Consider the following 16819-nt stretch of genomic DNA (forward strand, 5'->3'; position numbering starts at 1 on the left):
GGTCACTTTTTAAAACTGAGGTTTATTTAACTTACAAGCAGTAGCTACTAAGTGCCCTGATATCACACTATGGAACTTAAATCTTCATATATATATGTCTCTGTGTGTGTATATATATGTATATATATATAGTTTATTTACTCATTATTTTTATTTTTGGCTGGGCTGGTCTTCATAGCTGTGCGGGCTTTTTTCTAGTTGTGGTGAGCGGGGGCTGTGCTCTGGTTTTGGTGGCGGAGTTTCTCATTGTGGGGGAGTGTCTTGTTGCAGAGCCTGGGCTCTATCTAGGGTGTGTGGGCTCAGTAGTTGCGGCTCCCAGCTCTAAAGCACATGCTCATCCAGTGGTTTAGCTGCTTCACGGCATGTGGGATTTCCCAGATCAGGGATCGAACTTTTGTCTTCTGCACTGGCAGGTGGATTCTTTACCACTGAGCTACCAGGAAGCCTTATGGAACTCAAATCTTATTCCCTGTGCTCATGTGTGGGCTAGCTTGCTACTTTAAAAAATGCCAGTTAAAGAGAAATATCTATTCAAACAATTTGACACTGAGCTAAAATTCATTTGCTTAGAACTCTGTAAAAGTAGAATTCTCCTGATTATCAAATTATTACCACAAAAATTAAAGTGTTCTCACAGTTGCTTGAAATGTTGTACATAGTATAAAAGCTAAACACAGTGATTAGAGATATATCTTTTTGATGACTGCTTGCTGCTGCTGCTAAGTCGCTTCAGTCGTGTCCGACTCTATGCGACCCCATAGATGGCAGCCCACCAGGCTCCCCCGTCTCTGGGATTCTCCAGGCAAGAACACTGGAGTGGGTTGCCATTTCCTTCTCCAATGCATGAAAGTGAAAAGGGAAAGTGAAGTCGCTCTGTCATGTCTGGCTCCTAGCGACCCCATGGACTGTAGCCTGCTTACTTCTAACCAAAGCTAAATTATGTTATAAAATCTACTAATAGTTGCCCCTTAAGAAACCTAGTAATTCAGATGGATTTTAAAAAACTTCTTCAAGAAGACTTGGCCATTTACTAAATTTCTGATCACATGGAAGAACCACCCACAAGGTGTGTGTCACTTAAACTGATGAGAACATAAAATTTTGACATTTTATTTCATTAACTTGCTAATATAACAATACATATCACAAAATGCTAAGTGTGGCATTGGCTCTTTCTCATTGCAGTATTTTAACCAATATTTAGGTGTTTTTTTTTTTTTAAATCATAATAACAAAAATGAAACGTTACCTTTTTAACACCAATCTGAACAGCTCTCTCTATTACGTCCTGTAAGTCATCTGCAAGAGATGAAGCCCACATTAAAATCTGGTAAATAAAAACTCACTTACCTATAATTTAATTATCCTATATTGAATACATAGAAATCACAGTTACTAAATCCAAGTGAAATCAATACTATTTGATAAGTGCTTATCATATAATAAGACCTAGCAATACCTTAAGAAAAAAAAAAAGAAACCCATATAAGGCAAAATAGGTGAACTGTACTTCTGTTTTGTTGATCAAAAGGGCGAAAAGTCTGTTTGGGTTTACGGTTTGCTTTTTTTTATTTAGAAGCTTTTATTTCAATGATAGTAAATGGAAACTATACTGATTTATAATAGGCCTGCACCTCTACCTGATACTGCTGTTAGTTTCTAACTGGCCCAAATCTTAATTTTCTCATTTAGGCACATCTTTATAAACTTTTTTGGACCCTGATATTCAGGGTAAGTTAACTTCTTCCTTGGGGCAGTTTAGTATGAAAATTATGTTCACTGGCTAGCTTCCTTTAACTAAAGGCCTCTAGACTCTCAGGCAACCTGTCCTAGCTTGAGACCATACTTTATATAGATATTTAAGTGAATCACAGTATAAGGGAGGGAGGTAATCCAGCAAGTTGGAATGTACTGTATGAACATACCATACATTTCTGCCATCACACATAGTCAAACACTAGATAAGGAGGCCTACAGTTAAGTACCAAATTACTCTTCCCAGACTGCTGCCCTCAGACACAAAGATGTACACTGGTATCCCCAGAAATCTGAAATGAACCCACACAAAAAGCAAATTAACAGATTATTACCTATGTGGTCCCACTGTCAAATTATAAAGCAATTCCACTATTAAAATTATAGGAAGCAGTTAATGGGACTACGAGAAAAGCTTCGTCCCACATACAGTAATATTCATCTAGTTTTCCATTCATCTATCAGCTGTTTTCACAAGATTAGCATTAAAAAAAACACAACCCCAAACACATCTAACCCTCAAATCCCCGCCCACACCAAATACTGGTCTTTGTCCATTCTGAGAGGACAGGATGTCCCAAGAGTGACGGAGGTGGGAGCCAATTCCCCTACAGCCTTCTTCAACCACCCCATCAACTGCTCTTCATTTCTCGAACTACCTTTCTTTTCCAAAGAGGTAATGCTGAGGTCAGTCAGAAAGGCTTTCTGAGAAGCCTGCCCTGGATTTCTGCGTCTGCTCCAGTCGTTTCACGATGAACCGGCTTGTATCAATGAAGCGCTCAACGCAGTTCACGAGACAGGCCTCAGCCCGGCTGTCCAACCTTGGTCCAGGCTTGTCCACGCACTTCTCCCAGCAAAGTTCCGTCATCTGGTGCACCAGCTGCTGGAAGCGCTGCTTCTGGGTCTCCACCTCGATGAAATGCCGCAGCTGCGGGTCGACTGCGCCCATACCCAACGCGGAGGAGGACGACGACGAGGGATCCATCCCAGCGCCGCCCCGCGGCCGGAGACAGACGCCGCGCCAACTCACGTGCCTCCGCGGCGGAACCGGAAGCACTATGGCTTGCCTTTTATGCATATGGTTATCTCAATTTCTATGTTCAAAGTTTTATACTTTATAACATTTTGTGACAATAGCTAGTTTACACATGTTCATGATCGTGGTTTACCAATATAGCTGATATGGGTTTCACTTCGTTTACAGTTTTATCCAAGACGCACAATAAATCCTTTAATATTTCAATTTTAAGGGTGGGTTAAGCTTTTTATGCTCTTGAGTCAGAAAATGTCTTCATAAATAGCTTAACAAAAGAAAAGTTTACCTTGATGCTTTTGAACCCCCCTATAAATTCCTCTGAACATAGGATCTGTCAAGTTGATACCAATATCTGTGGAAAGCAAAAACAAAACAAAACATATAATCATGGAGGGCCTCTATTTGAAAGTTTTACTTTAAATAAAAGGTCCAGTTACTAACTTTTTCATTCACACAAAATCTAAGTGCCTATTTCTTGTCAGTCACTGTGCTAGACACTTGGGATACCAAGATGAAAGCCAGTAGTCCTGCTCTCAAGAAACTCACTGCAGAACTGGGAAGGCATACCCCTTAATAGCCAATTAAGACATTACAATTAGGGGACTTCCCTGGTGGTCCAGTAGTCAAGAATCTGCCTTGCAATGCAAGAGATGCAAGTTCGATCCCTGGTTGGGGAACTAAGATCCAGCATGCCATGAAGCAACTAAGCCCACCAGCCACAACTAGAGAGTCCAGAGATTCAGGGTGCCACAACTACGATCTGACACAGGATCTTAAATATTGAAATAAACAAGTTGGTTTTTTTAAAATAAATCACAAGAAGATACTAGCACTGTGGGACACACACGAGGACCACCCAACTTAGTCTGCTAGTTAGTCCAGAAGAAGCTTCCAGAAAGAAGGACTTCTTGAACTGAATCTTCAAGGATGAGTTGGGGAGTTACCCAGCAGAAGACAGGAAACTCCAGATAAGAGGAAGCAGCAGAAACAAAGCATCTGGGGTCTGAAATAGCACAGTGATAGTGAAGAGATGGGAGTGACCAGAAAAGGGCAGACTCAACCATGTTACAGATACTTGTCTTTAAAACACCAGATGCACCAAGAAGCGCTGATGGCTTCCAAGACTGGAATTCTGGACCTCTCGTTCTGGTGTCTTTGTAGAAGGTGGGATCTGAATGGGGCAAATGGAGTCAGGATAGTTCATCTGGAAACAGTCAAGAGTTCCTACTTGCAATGAAGAGAACCTGAATTAGGGTTATACAAGTAGAGATGCAGAGAGGGCAATAAATTATTGTCTTTATTCACCAAATAGTTATGAATACCAATACTATGCCAAATATTATGTAAAGAGTTAGGGGGTACAGAAATGAACAAGACCTGTCACTTGGTCCCAGCCTTCTAGGAATTTACAGTCTATATAGGAACTGCAAATAACATTTGTGATATAAAATAAAGTGGTTTGACAGAAAACAAAATTATGTAATACAATTATCCTTCAATTAAAAAAAAAATAAGCTGGACTGTAAGCAACATGAGGCGAGACGTGTTTATCTTCTTCAGTGCTCTATCCCTAGAACCTAGCATAACGGTTGGTATATAGTAGGAGCTTTATATACTTTTAAGCCTATAAATAATCACTTTACAGCTTTGTGCTTCAGAGCGCCAAGAAGGAGCATAGTTTTGGCAAGAATGATGAAAAGGCTCCACAGAAGATCGAGATCTTGTAGAAAGCTAAAGCTTAAACGCTGACAGACAGAAAGGGCATCCTGCATACAGGGGTGTGTAGAAGTCTGGAAGAGATTCACTGTGCTGTAGAGGTTCACAGTGGAGAGTGATTTTACAGTCCCTCTCTTCTTTTAACCTCTCCCCTCCCTGCCAACCCCTGCCCCCAACATCCAGCAATGTCTGTATTCATTTCTAGTCGTCACACTGAGGGGAGCGCTCCTGACAGTTCCTAAGAGCCCCAGCTGGTTGACCCCCCAGGATCAACCTGAGGTTGAGGTAATTGTTATTAATTACTGCCAGCTGCTCTCTCACTGGTTCATCTGATGGGAGTGAGCACAGAGGCTACTAGATGGGCATCTTCTAAACCTCTGCTTTTCAAACGAGGGGTATTCCAGAGTATGTAACACCCTGAGATTTCCTGGAGTATCCATTTTACTTTGGAAAATCTTGGGGATAACATAGCCTTTAATTTTAAAAGGGCACTATATTATTTCAAAGTTAAACACAAGACATCCAGAGAAGTTCTGTAAATGCATCAAGATTTACATACCACTGCCGCCACCCCTATCACCCGGAGGTATATCCTTCACTCTGGGTCCTTAAGTGACCTTTGGTGGGTGAGTTTTAGAGCAGGAGGGCTTCCCTGGTGGCTCAGCTGGTAAAGAATCCACCTGCAATGTGTAAGACCTGGATTCAATCCCTGGGTTGGGAAGATCCCTCGGAGAAAGGAATGGCTACCCACTCCAGTATTCTGGCGTGGAGAATTCCATGTACAGAGGAGCCTGGTAGGCTACAGTCCATGGGATTGCAAAGAATCAGACTGAGTGACTTTACTTTTTAGAGCAGAAACTCACCATCATTGAAAAGGGAGCTTCCACTCCATTCCAAATTTTACCACTTTGCAATGATTAAGCATAGATTCTTATTGCTATTCAGATTGAGAAGACGGTCACTTGTGGTATGATATGCAGACAATGTCACAGAAATTAGTCTCAAGTATAACCTAAGACACAATGTTGAAGTGTCTCCTAGGAGGGAGCAATATTTCCCATAAAACACAAATACTTCTGCTTCCTTCCCTCCTTCCCCAGATTAGAAACACAGGCAGCCATTGGTTGTGCAATTTGAAAAGGGGGTAATGTAGGATTACAACCTGGGGATAGTTAGCTGTCCTAAATAAAAATCTAAGGTTGCTTTTATAACACTGGTTTAATTTTTCTATTATTAAAAAAAAAAAAAAAGTTGGCCATGCCGTTTGGCTTATGGGATCTCAGTTGCCCAACCAGGGACTGAACCTCAGCCATGGCAGTGAAAGCGCTGAATTCCACCCACCAGACTACCAGGGAACTTCCTCCACGGGTGTAATGTTTCATGCAACTGCTACATGTAGAGCTTGTTCATGGAACAACTGTCCCTGGGTCTAACAGGTTGTTTTCCAAAGTATTGCTCATGAATACTACAGGCAGAAATTTGTGTAGTGGGTCATAGGCAGAACTTTTTAAACGGCATGGAATAAACTCACATAACAAAGACAGAATGCATAGTATGATCCCATTTTTGTTATAAAAAGACACATCTGATATGTTTGCCTATTTTTATGTCTCTGTATAAATTTAAAAATTATGGAAGGATATAAACTTTAAACATTGTTTACCCCTGGAGAGTGGAAATGAAGAGCATACAGAAAGAAATATGTTTCAATTAAACCCACCTTCTGTAAGAAGTCTTTTCTAGCTTATCTGGTTGAGATTCCTTTATCAATTTTCTTACCACCTATACTAAAATTACACATCTTTTACCCACTCATTCATACTTCCACTGAACAGTCACTGTACTAAATAAGCCCCTGGGAAACAAAGACAAATACCACAAATACCACCAAGTATCTGCCTTAAAAGAGTGTAGACTAATGGGAAAGGCAGATATATAAGTATTTTAATTATAAAATAATGTGGTAAAGTAAAGGGTAGGTAAAAATCAACCAGGCAAGAGGATGTCAGAGACAGAAGGGACATTATGGTCCCAAACTGCCACTCTAAAACCTTTTCAGAAGGAAGAAACAGCACCTCCAAGTGTTTACAGAGCATAAAAAGGATGCGGTTGGAAAAGCGGGCAGGCCCAGACCACAGAAAGGCTTTGTATGCTATTCTGTGTGCTAGGTCGCTTCGGCTGTGTCTGACCCTTTGTGACACCACGGAGTGTAGCCCATCAAGCTCCTCTGTCCGTGGAATTCTCCACGCTAGAATATACTGGAGTGGGCTGCCATTTCCTTCTGCAATGCTATGTTAAGGCACTTCAACTATGCTGAGGACAGTAACTAAAAGATCTGAAGCAGAAGAAACATGTAGCTGACTTTTTATACAGACCACTCTGGAGGCTAGAGAAAGGATTAAAGAGACATAACTCGAGGCAAGGATTAAGTTTTTATTACAAATGCAAAACTTTTAAAAAGTGTGTTTCCTTTTCTTTGTGGAGGGTTTCGTGGCTCTCACCCCATCTACCCCATCAATTATATCACAGATTGTAATAAAGAGGCTGAGAGACACTGCACCTGCAAAGTGTCTCCAACTTCTGAGGACCTACCTGTCCCCCACCCCAGGCTCTCCCACAGTATTTTAAGAAACCTCTTTCGTGGCACTTTAAGGTGCCACTTAAACACTCTCCGCTGCATTCACTTTGACTGTACATACCTCTCCAGCCTGAAAACTAACTGTACCACTAGATTCTTTATAATTCCACATACTTAGCACAATATCTTTGTAAAAAAAATGCTGCCCAAAACAACTCTTAGATCTAAGTTTATAATCCTAACCTCTTTGAATGCAAGACATTTCCAACTGACCAGTAACTGTCTCCACCTGATGTCCTGTAAGATTCTCACATTTACCTAATACAAATGGATTTCCTTACGTCTCCCACCCACTTCAGGCTTCCATTTCATATTGAGGTATTTATCCCAACCCTGAATCATGTTTACTCTCCCTTACTTGTAAACTCTCAGCCACTAAACGCTGCATCTGTACCTCTTCCCCATTTCTCTCTCCCTTTTCCAATGCCCTTGCTCAAGTTCCGATATGCTTCCCTGCCTCTCCCTGTGAGCTACCAAACCTACACAACAGCTGTCATTTTCCCACTTCAAGTGGCTAGAAAGTTCACAAAGAAGGCACATGCCCTGCTTTACCCACTGCTGTATCCCACAGCCCAAGGCTCCCAATGTGAAACTGGCATCCAATGATTTGCTTAAGGAATGCTCCTTGTCAAAAGCCTCCAGTGAACCTCCACTCTATACACAGTAAAATTAAACTCAGCAACACATTCAATTCCCAAGTCAGCTTTCCAATCCTAGCTCACAATATCCGTGCCCTCCCCTCGCCCCCGCCCCCGACCTTTCCTGAGTGCGTGGTACTAAATACGCGTACTCCTTTAGTTCCTGTCGAATTCTTCCTCTCTTGTTCTACCGATGCTGAAAGGTTAGTGTACTTGCCAAGTACACAACTTGTTTCTCTTCCCATTGTCTTCCAGTTTCCCCACCAGATGGTGATGCCAGCAGATTAAGGACAGATCTGTGTTCCTAGGACGATGCCTGGCCCACCAGAGGCGCTCAGTAAATGTTATATGAACTATGATACGAATACAGTGAGTGAACACGTCCCTCGAAGCCATACCCGTCCTCCTCTCCGCCAAACAAGCGGGAAGGGGTGGAAGGTGCACGTAGGCTAGAAGCGAATACAAAGTCTGGCTTTGAGTTTTTTAGTGGTTGTTCTTTTTTTCTTTTTATTGAATACAACAACATATTGGAAAGAGCACAAGTCATAACTGCGAAGTTCGTCAATTTTCACAAATAAGTACACCGGTGAAGCCAGCACCCAGACTGAGCACCAGAACATTACCAGCACCCAGAGGCCTCCCCGCGCCCTCTTGCGCGGAGCGCACGTTCAACCCGGCAAAGAGCTGGAGAGCTCACGTCCTGGGCCCTCTAGCAGCGGTGCGCGATGCCCGGGAATCGAAATGCCCCAAATCCTGGCAAACTCTTACCCACGAATTTGAAACGACTCATGACTGCAGCCCCAGGTTCTCCTCGGCGGAAGCGGAAAAGGCCCTCTACCGCCCCGCCCCCTCGCCGCTGACATCCGGTTTCCCGGGAGCCCCCAGGGCCGCTGAAGGTGAGCCGGCCATCATGGCATTTTTGTCGTCGGGGGCCTATCTGACCCACCAGCAGAAGGTGCTGCGGCTTTATAAGCGGGCGCTGCGACACCTGGAATCATGGTGCATCCACAGGTGGGAGATGGGGACCCAGAGTGCGGGGAGGTGACCCCGGGGGCTCCCACAGAGGCCGAGAGGCCCTGGTACCGGGCGGCTCAAGGACTTCGGGGACGGGGTGGGAACGCAGCTCCTCGCCCCCAAAGCCCGCCTCTAGACCCGGGTTCGAATGCGGAATTCATCGCCCACATCTGGGAGACCTTGAAGACTTGTTTATCTGGCTCGGGCCTCGGTTTTCTAATCAGGAAAACGGACGCGGTACCCACGCAGAGGGTTGCATAACAAGAGAAAGAAAGTACCACAGATGGACTGTGTTGTGCCTCCAGCGCTCACTCAATAATAGCTTCCTTCGTGACCGCGTTCCTAATATTGGCAGTCATAACAAGTGCGTTCTTTTCTTTAGTTCTCGCACCTCTGGGAGTTAGGGATGATTTAGCCTTATTTTATAGATGAGAAAAGGCAAGAGAATAACTTGCTCAAGGCCCTACAGCTGGTAAGTGGCCTAGCCAGGATTAAAACTCAGGTGTCTTAACTCTAAAGCATCATCACCCCCACCCCACCCCCATCAGCTTTCCTCTTTATAGCTTCATCCCACATAATTCTTTATCTCCCACATAATTTTTTTCTTTTCCTCTCTTGTCCATCTGGAACTAGTCTTAGAACACAATTTTAGAACCCAATCTTAAAACATGGATTTTTGTGATCTAAGTGCAGTGCCTGCTGGAGTAACAACCCAAGATGTATGAATGCAAGGGCTCTACTCCCTTAGCAGAATCCTAAGTCTAAGGAGAAGGGCTTCTGAGGAAAACTTCTAAGCTATAGGAAACTGAGTATGTCTGGAAAAGCTGTGAAGGGCATCCTTGAAGCCCAGATTTTATATATTTGGGATGATTGTAAGTCATCGGCTTACTTCTCTTTGCTAGGCAGCAGGATGGCCCGGTTCAAGGCTGTAGGGTTCGTTACTTTCCTGATTCTTTTTATTCATGTCAGAATTTGCCGTTCAGGTTCTATGCTGGCTGATGAATAAATAAATATTAACAAGGATTTTTTTCTCAGCTGTTGCAGTTTATGGATTAATGGGAAAGAAGGACATGTAAACAGCATAGAGAATTATCAGTTTTATAAGATGAAGGAAGTCAAGCCATCAAGAATTTAGGCAGTGCTGAACTACATCTGGGAATATTAATATTAGCTTTGGAGGAAAGGGTAAATGTAGTTACCATGATAACACTAACTCAGCGTTCCTTTAAATCTCCTAACGTCTCTTCTCTGTACTTTCTTGATTTTTTTTTTTATTCCATTTGCCCTCACAGTGCTATTTGTTCTGCATGGGTCCATCCTAGACGCTTGATTATTGCTGTATATACACTGTGCAGCCTCATCTATTGTTGGGACTTGTCTCTGGAGCTGTATTTCCAGCTATTTGTTAGATTACCTACAGTGCTCTGAAGCTGAACTTACTTTTATTTTCACTACCTCATTTTGACTCTTCCCAAATTCCCTGTCTCAGCTAATGGCATTACTAGTAATATAGTCACTCAACTTTAAGTCTTAGTATTATTTTCGGGTGCTCAAAACTTACCCCTCTGCCAGAGTCATACACATACATACTTATATGCCGTGTACAACTGGACCTTGATTTTTGTAAGTTCTCGTCCCACTGTAATAATATTAGTAGTTGACATTGAGCACTGAGGATGTACCCAGCACTGTGTGAAGTGTGTTTATATGTTTTAGCTTATCACATCTTTAAGGACAGCCTGAAGATATAGATAATGTTATTAACACTTTAATGGAGGAGGAACCCATGGCCTAAAGACTTTAAGTAATTTACCCTAGGTCACACAGCTAGTAACTGCAGAGCTAAGATTCAGTCTTAAGCAATCTGACTCCATAGCCTGCTCTCATAAATTTGTAGTCTAAATGTTTCTCTCCTGTCACCATCCGTCACTGTGGCTTGCTTCAGACCCTTATTATCTGTGGCCTGTATTATCAAAGCCCTGTTATTACTCAGCCATAAAAAAGACTGAAATAATGCTATTTGTAGCAACATGGATGACCCTAGAGATGATTATACTAAGTGAAGTAAGTCAAAAAGACAAGACTAATATGATATCACTTATATTTGGAATCTAAAATATACAAATGAATTTAATTACAAAACAGACAAAACAAATTTATGGTTACCAAAGGGGAAGTTGGGGTGGAGGTATAAATTAGGAGTTTGAGATTAGCAGATACAGACTATTGTCTATAACAAGGATCTACTGTATGGCACAGGGAATTATATTCAGTACCTTATAATAAGCTATAATGGAAGAGAATATGAAAAAGTATATGTATGAATATGAAGAGTATGTATAACTGATTCATTTTGCTGTACACCAGAAACTAATGCAACATTGTAAATCAGCTGTTGTTTTACAAATTAATTTAAAAAATTTTAAGCCCCATAAATGATCTCTGTATCTATAGCAGCCCACTCAAGTATCCTTGCCTGGAAAATCTCATGGACAGAGGAGCCTGGTGGGCTAGTCAATGGGGTTGCAAAGAGTCAGACACGACTGAGGAACAGTTTCACTAACACTTTCTAGAACCTGACCAGAACTTGCCTAAGGTCATGCAGCTAGTGTCAAATTCAGAATTTGAACCCAGGTGTGTTTTGAGCCACACTGTTGCCACCATGTTAATATCTGCCTTCCACATCTCTGTGTCCAGAGTTTAGATCAGTGTCTAGCACAAGGTAGGAGGAAGTTCAGTAAGTTGTCATTCAATGAATTGAATGATCCTCCTATAGAGGAGATGGGGAAAGAGGTTAGGCTGTGTTTATTAATAGGCTGTGTTTATTACTACAATAGTTTTTTGCTGCTGGTGTTTGGGGGGGACTGCCAAGAAAGCTGTCGTAATGATGCGGCCGCTCCATTGACAGGGTCCAGGGAGGGGTGGGAAGTTGCACTACTCACCTGGGAGGCATTAGTGGAAGTACCGCCTCTTGTCAGATAGTTCTACTGCCCGATTGAGTAGATTATATTTCTAATCTCCAAAACCATTTTGGTTTAAGGGATAAATACCGGTACTTTGCTTGCTTGTTGAGAGCCCGGTTTGATGAACATAAGAATGAAAAGGACATGGTGAAGGCCACCCAGCTGCTGAGGGAGGCAGAGGAAGAATTCTGGCATGGTCAGCACCCCCAGCCGTACATCTTCCCTGAGTCTCCAGGGGGCACCTCCTATGAGAGATACGAGTGTTACAAGGTAGGTGAGGACCACAGGTGTGTTGAATTTCAAACCTCAGCCCCGGAAACCACTCGCCTTTTTAAGAGCAGCTAGATTTCTTTTCTGACAGTTACACATTTTTTTCAGTGTTAAGTTTTCTCTCTCCCAGATGCCATCAAGACTTTTCTTTCCAAACTCAGAGCCAGGGTCTTGCAGTAAACTCTTTGACAAAGGAAAGTCTTTAAGGAATGGGTAAATAACTCATTTTTGGATCTGGAAGTTAAGCAGTTTCAATTGATGCTTCGTATTCTAAGTGGTATTTCCAAATAACGTAAAGCCACATTGGATGTTTAGAGAGCTCAGGTAGGGGAGGGACGATCCCAGTTCTCTTTGGACTGATCTTGCTGTTTTTCAGCCCTAGGTGGTTTCAGTCTAAGGTGTTCTCCTTTATTTTGGTCCTCTGCTGTATGGCTTAGTGTCAGAAGCAAGTCTGGTACTTAGAATTGTTATAAAAATGCATTGATTTTTATCTCCTGAGAAGGCCCTCCCTGTGACATGTAAATGTGTTCTGTGGAGTGATGCTGCGATTTCCCCTCCTGACAGGTTCCCGAGTGGTGCTTAGATGACTGGCATCCTTCGGAGAAGGCGATGTATCCTGACTACTTTGCTAAGAGAGAGCAATGGAAGAAACTGCGGAGGGAGAGCTGGGAGCGGGAGGTGAGTCTTGCCTGTACTTTCTCTTTCAGCTTGTGTTCAATACAACATTTACAGCCACCTTAGAAGTAGGTTAAACGTGTTTCCTGGCTTTTCTGTTCTTTAATTTTGCTTCTCCTCCTTCCCCTCCATAATCCTTTGCTTGACTTTCCTCTACTCTATAATCTTTTAATCTTCTCCACCAGCGCCCTGGGTATTTTTCCACTCATGATGACTGATATATATATGTATTTAAAACTTACTCATTTTTTGGCTGTGCTGGGTCTTCATTGCTATGAGGACTTTTCTCTAGTTGCGGCAAGCAGGGGATACTCTCTAGTTGCCACTTGCAGACTTCTCATTGCGGTGGCTTTTGTTGTTGTTGAGCGTGGACTCAAGGGCATGTCGGCTTCAGTAGCTGCAGCTCCCAGGCTCTAGAGCACAGCCTCGATACTTGCGATACACGGGCTTAGTTGCTCTGTAGCCTGTGAAATCTCCCTGGATCAGGGACTGAACCTATATCTGGTGCATTGGCAGGTGAATTCTTCACCACTGAGCCACTAGGGAAGCCCTGATTTTTATTTTAAAAAATTCAGTCTTGCTGTAGTGTGAAAAATAAATTGGAGAGGGCATGTGGAGAAGGGAAGAGACCGGTCTGGGTTATTGCAGTAGTTTTGTCCAGAGATTACACAGCTGGCACTAGGATGGGTACGGTGGGTGTGGAAGGAAGCAGCTCCAGGATATTGTTTGCAGGGATGTGATGAGGGATTGGATTGGGGTGGGGGGACTGTGTAGAGTGAAGGACAGGGGAGAATCAAGAATGATTTCCAGGTTTTAAGCTTCAGCATGTGGAGTTGCGTGGTGGTGTTTATTGAGATAGGGAAGAGAAGAGAAAACAGATGTCAGAGGACAATCAGGTGTTCAGTTTTAAATGTTTAAAAATGTTAAAGTTGAGAATGCTGTGAGACATCTGGTGCAGGTGTCAGAGGGTGACTTTGGATGTGCAGATTTGGAACTCAGAGGAGAGATTTGGGCTCAGAACAGAAATGGGGGCGTTATCAATTGTTTTAAAAGCCACAGCAGGGGGGGTGGGGGGCCTCTTCCCAGTTCCCTCTCCACAGCAGAGGAAGTGGATTAAGTGGAGGCTGGCGGAGAGCCACAGAAAGGTTTGAGATCCTTAGATCCAAGAGAAAGTGTTTCAGGAATAGTGGCTAGGGCCAGTCATCTTTGACGTGGACTAGAGTCCTGGAAATAATGTCAAAAGGTGTTAGTTACAGAAAAGGCATTAGTGGCCCTGACTTGAGCTTACCTGTCACACAAAGATTGATTGGAACCTGAGGAGAAAACGGGAGGGAGAGATGGCTCTTGAACATTTGCTGAGGAGAATGAAGAAATGGGGCAGTAACTGGAGACCGAGAGATTACTTTCTTTTAAAATAATAATGCATATGTGCTGGTGAGATTTGGGGTGAGGGAGAGTCTGGTAATGCCGAATTGAGATGGAACAGGTACAGAAGGAAAATTTTTAAGGATTCCGAGCCTGTGTGGGGGCCTTTGAAAGGAGAAGGGATTCTTCCTCCATTCTTATTGGACAGAAGCTGTAGGTAAATACTTTTGGGTTAGAAGTTTTGATAATGGGGAAATGACAGACTTTCATGTGCTGGCTTCTCTTTTTTAAGTGAAATAAGGAAAAGCCAGGGAGTGGGCAAAGCATGTTTGCAGAACATGGAAAGGGTGTGATAATTGTGGGCCAGAGATGAGCTGGCTGGAGAGGAGCAGGAAGATTGCCATGGGTTGCTGAAGGCCCGTGTGAGCCTGGGAATAGATGCGTTGTGACTCCAGTTTGTTGCAGATTTTTTTTTTCTCTTTAGCAATACTAAGCTGTACGGGTGCAGGCCTGCAGGTAGACGGTGTGGCTATTCTCTGTCAAGAGCGACAAGGAATTGAAGTTTACTCCATAGGGAGTGATTTTCGTGATGGAGTCTAGTCTAGCTGGATCAAGTAGGGAGGTACACAGGAGACTCATGCAGAGAAGGGCAAGTCATGTGGGAGAACGTGTGAACTGGTAGCCTCTATGAGTTCAAGAAGGCCCCTTATTTTCAAGGGGCCTTTAAGTAAATGAGCTGGAAGAGGCCACTGGTTACTGGGATATTGGGTTACTTGAAATCATGATTTTGTGATCAAGGAGGGCAGTGTTTTCCAAGAAGTATGTGAGCATTTGGCAACTTGAGGTGTGTTTGTTCATGGAGAGCAGCAGATTCGCTCTGCAGTTGACCGCTTTGGTAACCTCTCCCCAAAACCTTCCTCCTTTACTTATTCCATCGACATTATTAAACAGCACATGTCCTGTAGCCCAGGTTTGCCACAACCCAGAATTGGTTTTCTGTAGGGAGGTTCAAAAAATCATGGCTCTGGAATGTGGGTGCCTTGGGTCCCCTCCTCTGTTAGGACAGTGGTGGTCTCGGAGCTTCGCTGGAACAAGGGGTAGCTGGGCAGCAGAGGGCAGGACTGAACACGTTTGTACCTGATTGCTATTTGGAGGGCTTTTAAATTAACATCCCTAGTGTATTCAAATGGAGGTTTCTTAACAGTGCTTTTGGAGACCACTTTGCAGAGATAGGAGAACATGGAGGGTGGTCAGGTGAAGGGGCCATAACAAGGGGAACTTGGAGTAGTAATTGTCAGGGTTTCGCTTAATGAGTAGGCAGTAGGGTAGGAGGTTTTGTTCTCAGCTTTGCTGTTTTAAGAATGGGAAGACCTTGAAGGAGAACAGCTTTTGTATCCGAGTTAAAATATGGGCATAAAAATAATGCAGTTCTGTATAAACAACCCTTTTCTATAGTGAGGATCAGAGTGTCACGTGACACAGTAGAAACACCACTGACACCGCTCCACAGCAGAGGTTGGACCATCAGTTCGACTCCTTTTCTAATTGTTCTTCCTTACCCCTCTTCTAGGTGAAGCAGCTGCAGGAGGAAACCCCAGTTGGTGGTCCCCGAACTGAAGCTTTGCCCCCAGCCCGAAAGCAAGGTGACTTGCCCCCTCTGTGGTGGCATATCGTGACCAGACCCCGGGAGCGGCCCATGTAGAGAGAGGAAGATGCCTCACAGTCACACTCGCAAGTGAGATGAGTTAACGGGACACACACTTGCCCTAATAAAATAACTCCACCTGTATGACTGATGTGTTCTTCAGAGCAGTGACATGCCAGGCGACTGGGCCGCTGTCCTTTTCTTAGCGGTTACACATATAAAGAAAAGTATGTGAAATGTCGTCGGTCAGATGTGTTCTGTTCTTCCCCATTAAGTCATATTGATAAATATGCTATCAAGGGAAAACTACACAGCAGAACCGGATACAAGATTTACTTGAATAAACTTGAGTTGAAGGCTTCACTCAGCTGTAATGAGTGGAAGGCATAAGAGGCTAAGAGAAAGCACACCAGTAGTGAGGGTGTAAGATAACTTTTCTGTCCTAGATTCCACTCATGGAATTTTAGCTTTGATTAAGGGACCACTCTTAAGAAGCACACATTCAGCAAATAAGCATGCAGTTTATGGGGTTCTCAGGATTGGAGTTTGGTGTCTGGGGTTAAAGTGTTTGATCTGAACGGCACTTTTGTGACAGTCATTTCAAAGGCAGTTTCCCAGCTTTGCTTCCTCTACTGGAGCTTGGATTGTCTGCAGACACAAAGGTAAGGGTGGCAAAAACGAAATGAAGTTTTTTGGTTTTCTTCCTAAAGGTAAAGCCATTTTAGAAATTCAACCAAACCCTGCTAGTTGCAGTTCTTAGTAACTCACTGGAACTGTTAACATTAAACTCACTGGAACCTAACACTTAGGTCAGGCAACTAAATGTTCTTACACTTAGGTCAGGCAACTAAATGTTCTTAGGGTGCACAGAAATGTTTCAGCCCATCTTCTAACATTTGACCAAGACCTCAGCCTAAATTTTAATAAGACTTGAAATGCAGGGCTTTTTTTCTAGTGGTTCTTTATTTATAATGTAGGCTGAAGCAACTGTTACAAGGAAGAAGGGAGACACGTTACACAATTGTTATTTATACAAGTTTAGAACAAAAAACTGCACAGGGAGAGGTCAACTCTCAGTACAAACTAGCAACTAAACCACAATAA

General features: G+C 43.2%; 2 protein-coding genes and 1 pseudogene across 30 annotated transcripts in view; 1 reads left to right on the plus strand and 2 right to left on the minus strand.

Annotated features, from left to right (window-relative positions):
• LOC147359596 (mitochondrial import inner membrane translocase subunit Tim8 A pseudogene) overlaps positions 1–8605 on the minus strand; it is a 31425-nt pseudogene extending 22820 nt beyond the window's left edge. For 4 of the 7 annotated variants that reach the window (XR_015140952.1, XR_015140951.1, XR_015140950.1 and 1 more), the window contains exons 1-2: positions 2415–2833; positions 1250–1299 (exon numbers count right to left, since the gene is read on the minus strand). The product of XR_015140952.1 is annotated as a mitochondrial import inner membrane translocase subunit Tim8 A pseudogene, transcript variant X3 (transcript). Of the gene's footprint in view, positions 1–1249; positions 1300–2414; positions 3144–5066; positions 5188–8551 lie in introns of those variants that run through there. The other 3 variants (XR_015140956.1, XR_015140955.1, XR_015140954.1) reach the window with 2 other exon arrangements.
• TATDN1 (TatD DNase domain containing 1) overlaps positions 1–8605 on the minus strand; it is a 31425-nt gene extending 22820 nt beyond the window's left edge. For 7 of the 20 annotated variants that reach the window (XR_015140945.1, XR_015140949.1, XR_015140948.1 and 4 more), the window contains exons 1-3: positions 8552–8605; positions 3078–3143; positions 1250–1299 (exon numbers count right to left, since the gene is read on the minus strand). Coding sequence is in view for 6 of the 20 variants with exons in the window: in XM_086337163.1 (XP_086193289.1) it covers positions 1250–1299; positions 3078–3143; positions 8552–8573 (138 nt within the window). In the remaining 14 variants the exon portion in view is untranslated. Of the gene's footprint in view, positions 1–1249; positions 1300–2414; positions 3144–5066; positions 5188–8551 lie in introns of all 20 variants that reach the window. The other 13 variants (XR_015140947.1, XM_086337175.1, XM_086337173.1 and 10 more) reach the window with 4 other exon arrangements.
• Positions 8606–8635: 30 nt separating this feature from the next.
• On the plus strand, positions 8636–15859 carry NDUFB9 (NADH:ubiquinone oxidoreductase subunit B9). 3 transcript variants are annotated; one of them, XM_086337177.1, is made up of 5 exons: positions 8667–8794; positions 9022–9161; positions 11838–12030; positions 12595–12708; positions 15641–15859. In XM_086337177.1, the coding sequence occupies exons 1-5, from the start codon at positions 8780–8782 to the stop codon at positions 15770–15772; spliced, it is 594 nt and encodes a 197-aa protein (XP_086193303.1). In that variant the 5' UTR covers positions 8667–8779; the 3' UTR covers positions 15773–15859. The 3 variants fall into 3 exon arrangements, with proteins under 3 accessions (XP_086193305.1, XP_086193303.1, XP_086193304.1); XM_086337179.1 differs by lacking the exon at positions 9022–9161 and having other exon boundaries at positions 8636–8679; XM_086337178.1 differs by lacking the exon at positions 9022–9161.
• Positions 15860–16819: the final 960 nt, after the last annotated feature.

Source organism: Bos grunniens, chromosome 14, assembly GCF_055505025.1.
Source record: "Bos grunniens cultivar Pamir isolate PY7600 chromosome 14, Bosgru_T2T1.0, whole genome shotgun sequence".
In the NCBI taxonomy this organism is placed as follows: Eukaryota; Metazoa; Chordata; class Mammalia; order Artiodactyla; family Bovidae; genus Bos; species Bos grunniens.

Bases quoted from the DNA above. Each gene is read 5' to 3' on its own strand.
- NDUFB9 (XM_086337177.1), top strand. The intron at 9,162-11,837 runs GTGCGTTCTTTT...TTTTGGTTTAAG, and splicing joins AATATTGGCAGTCATAACAA to GGATAAATACCGGTACTTTG. The intron at 12,709-15,640 runs GTGAGTCTTGCC...CCCCTCTTCTAG, and splicing joins GGGAGAGCTGGGAGCGGGAG to GTGAAGCAGCTGCAGGAGGA.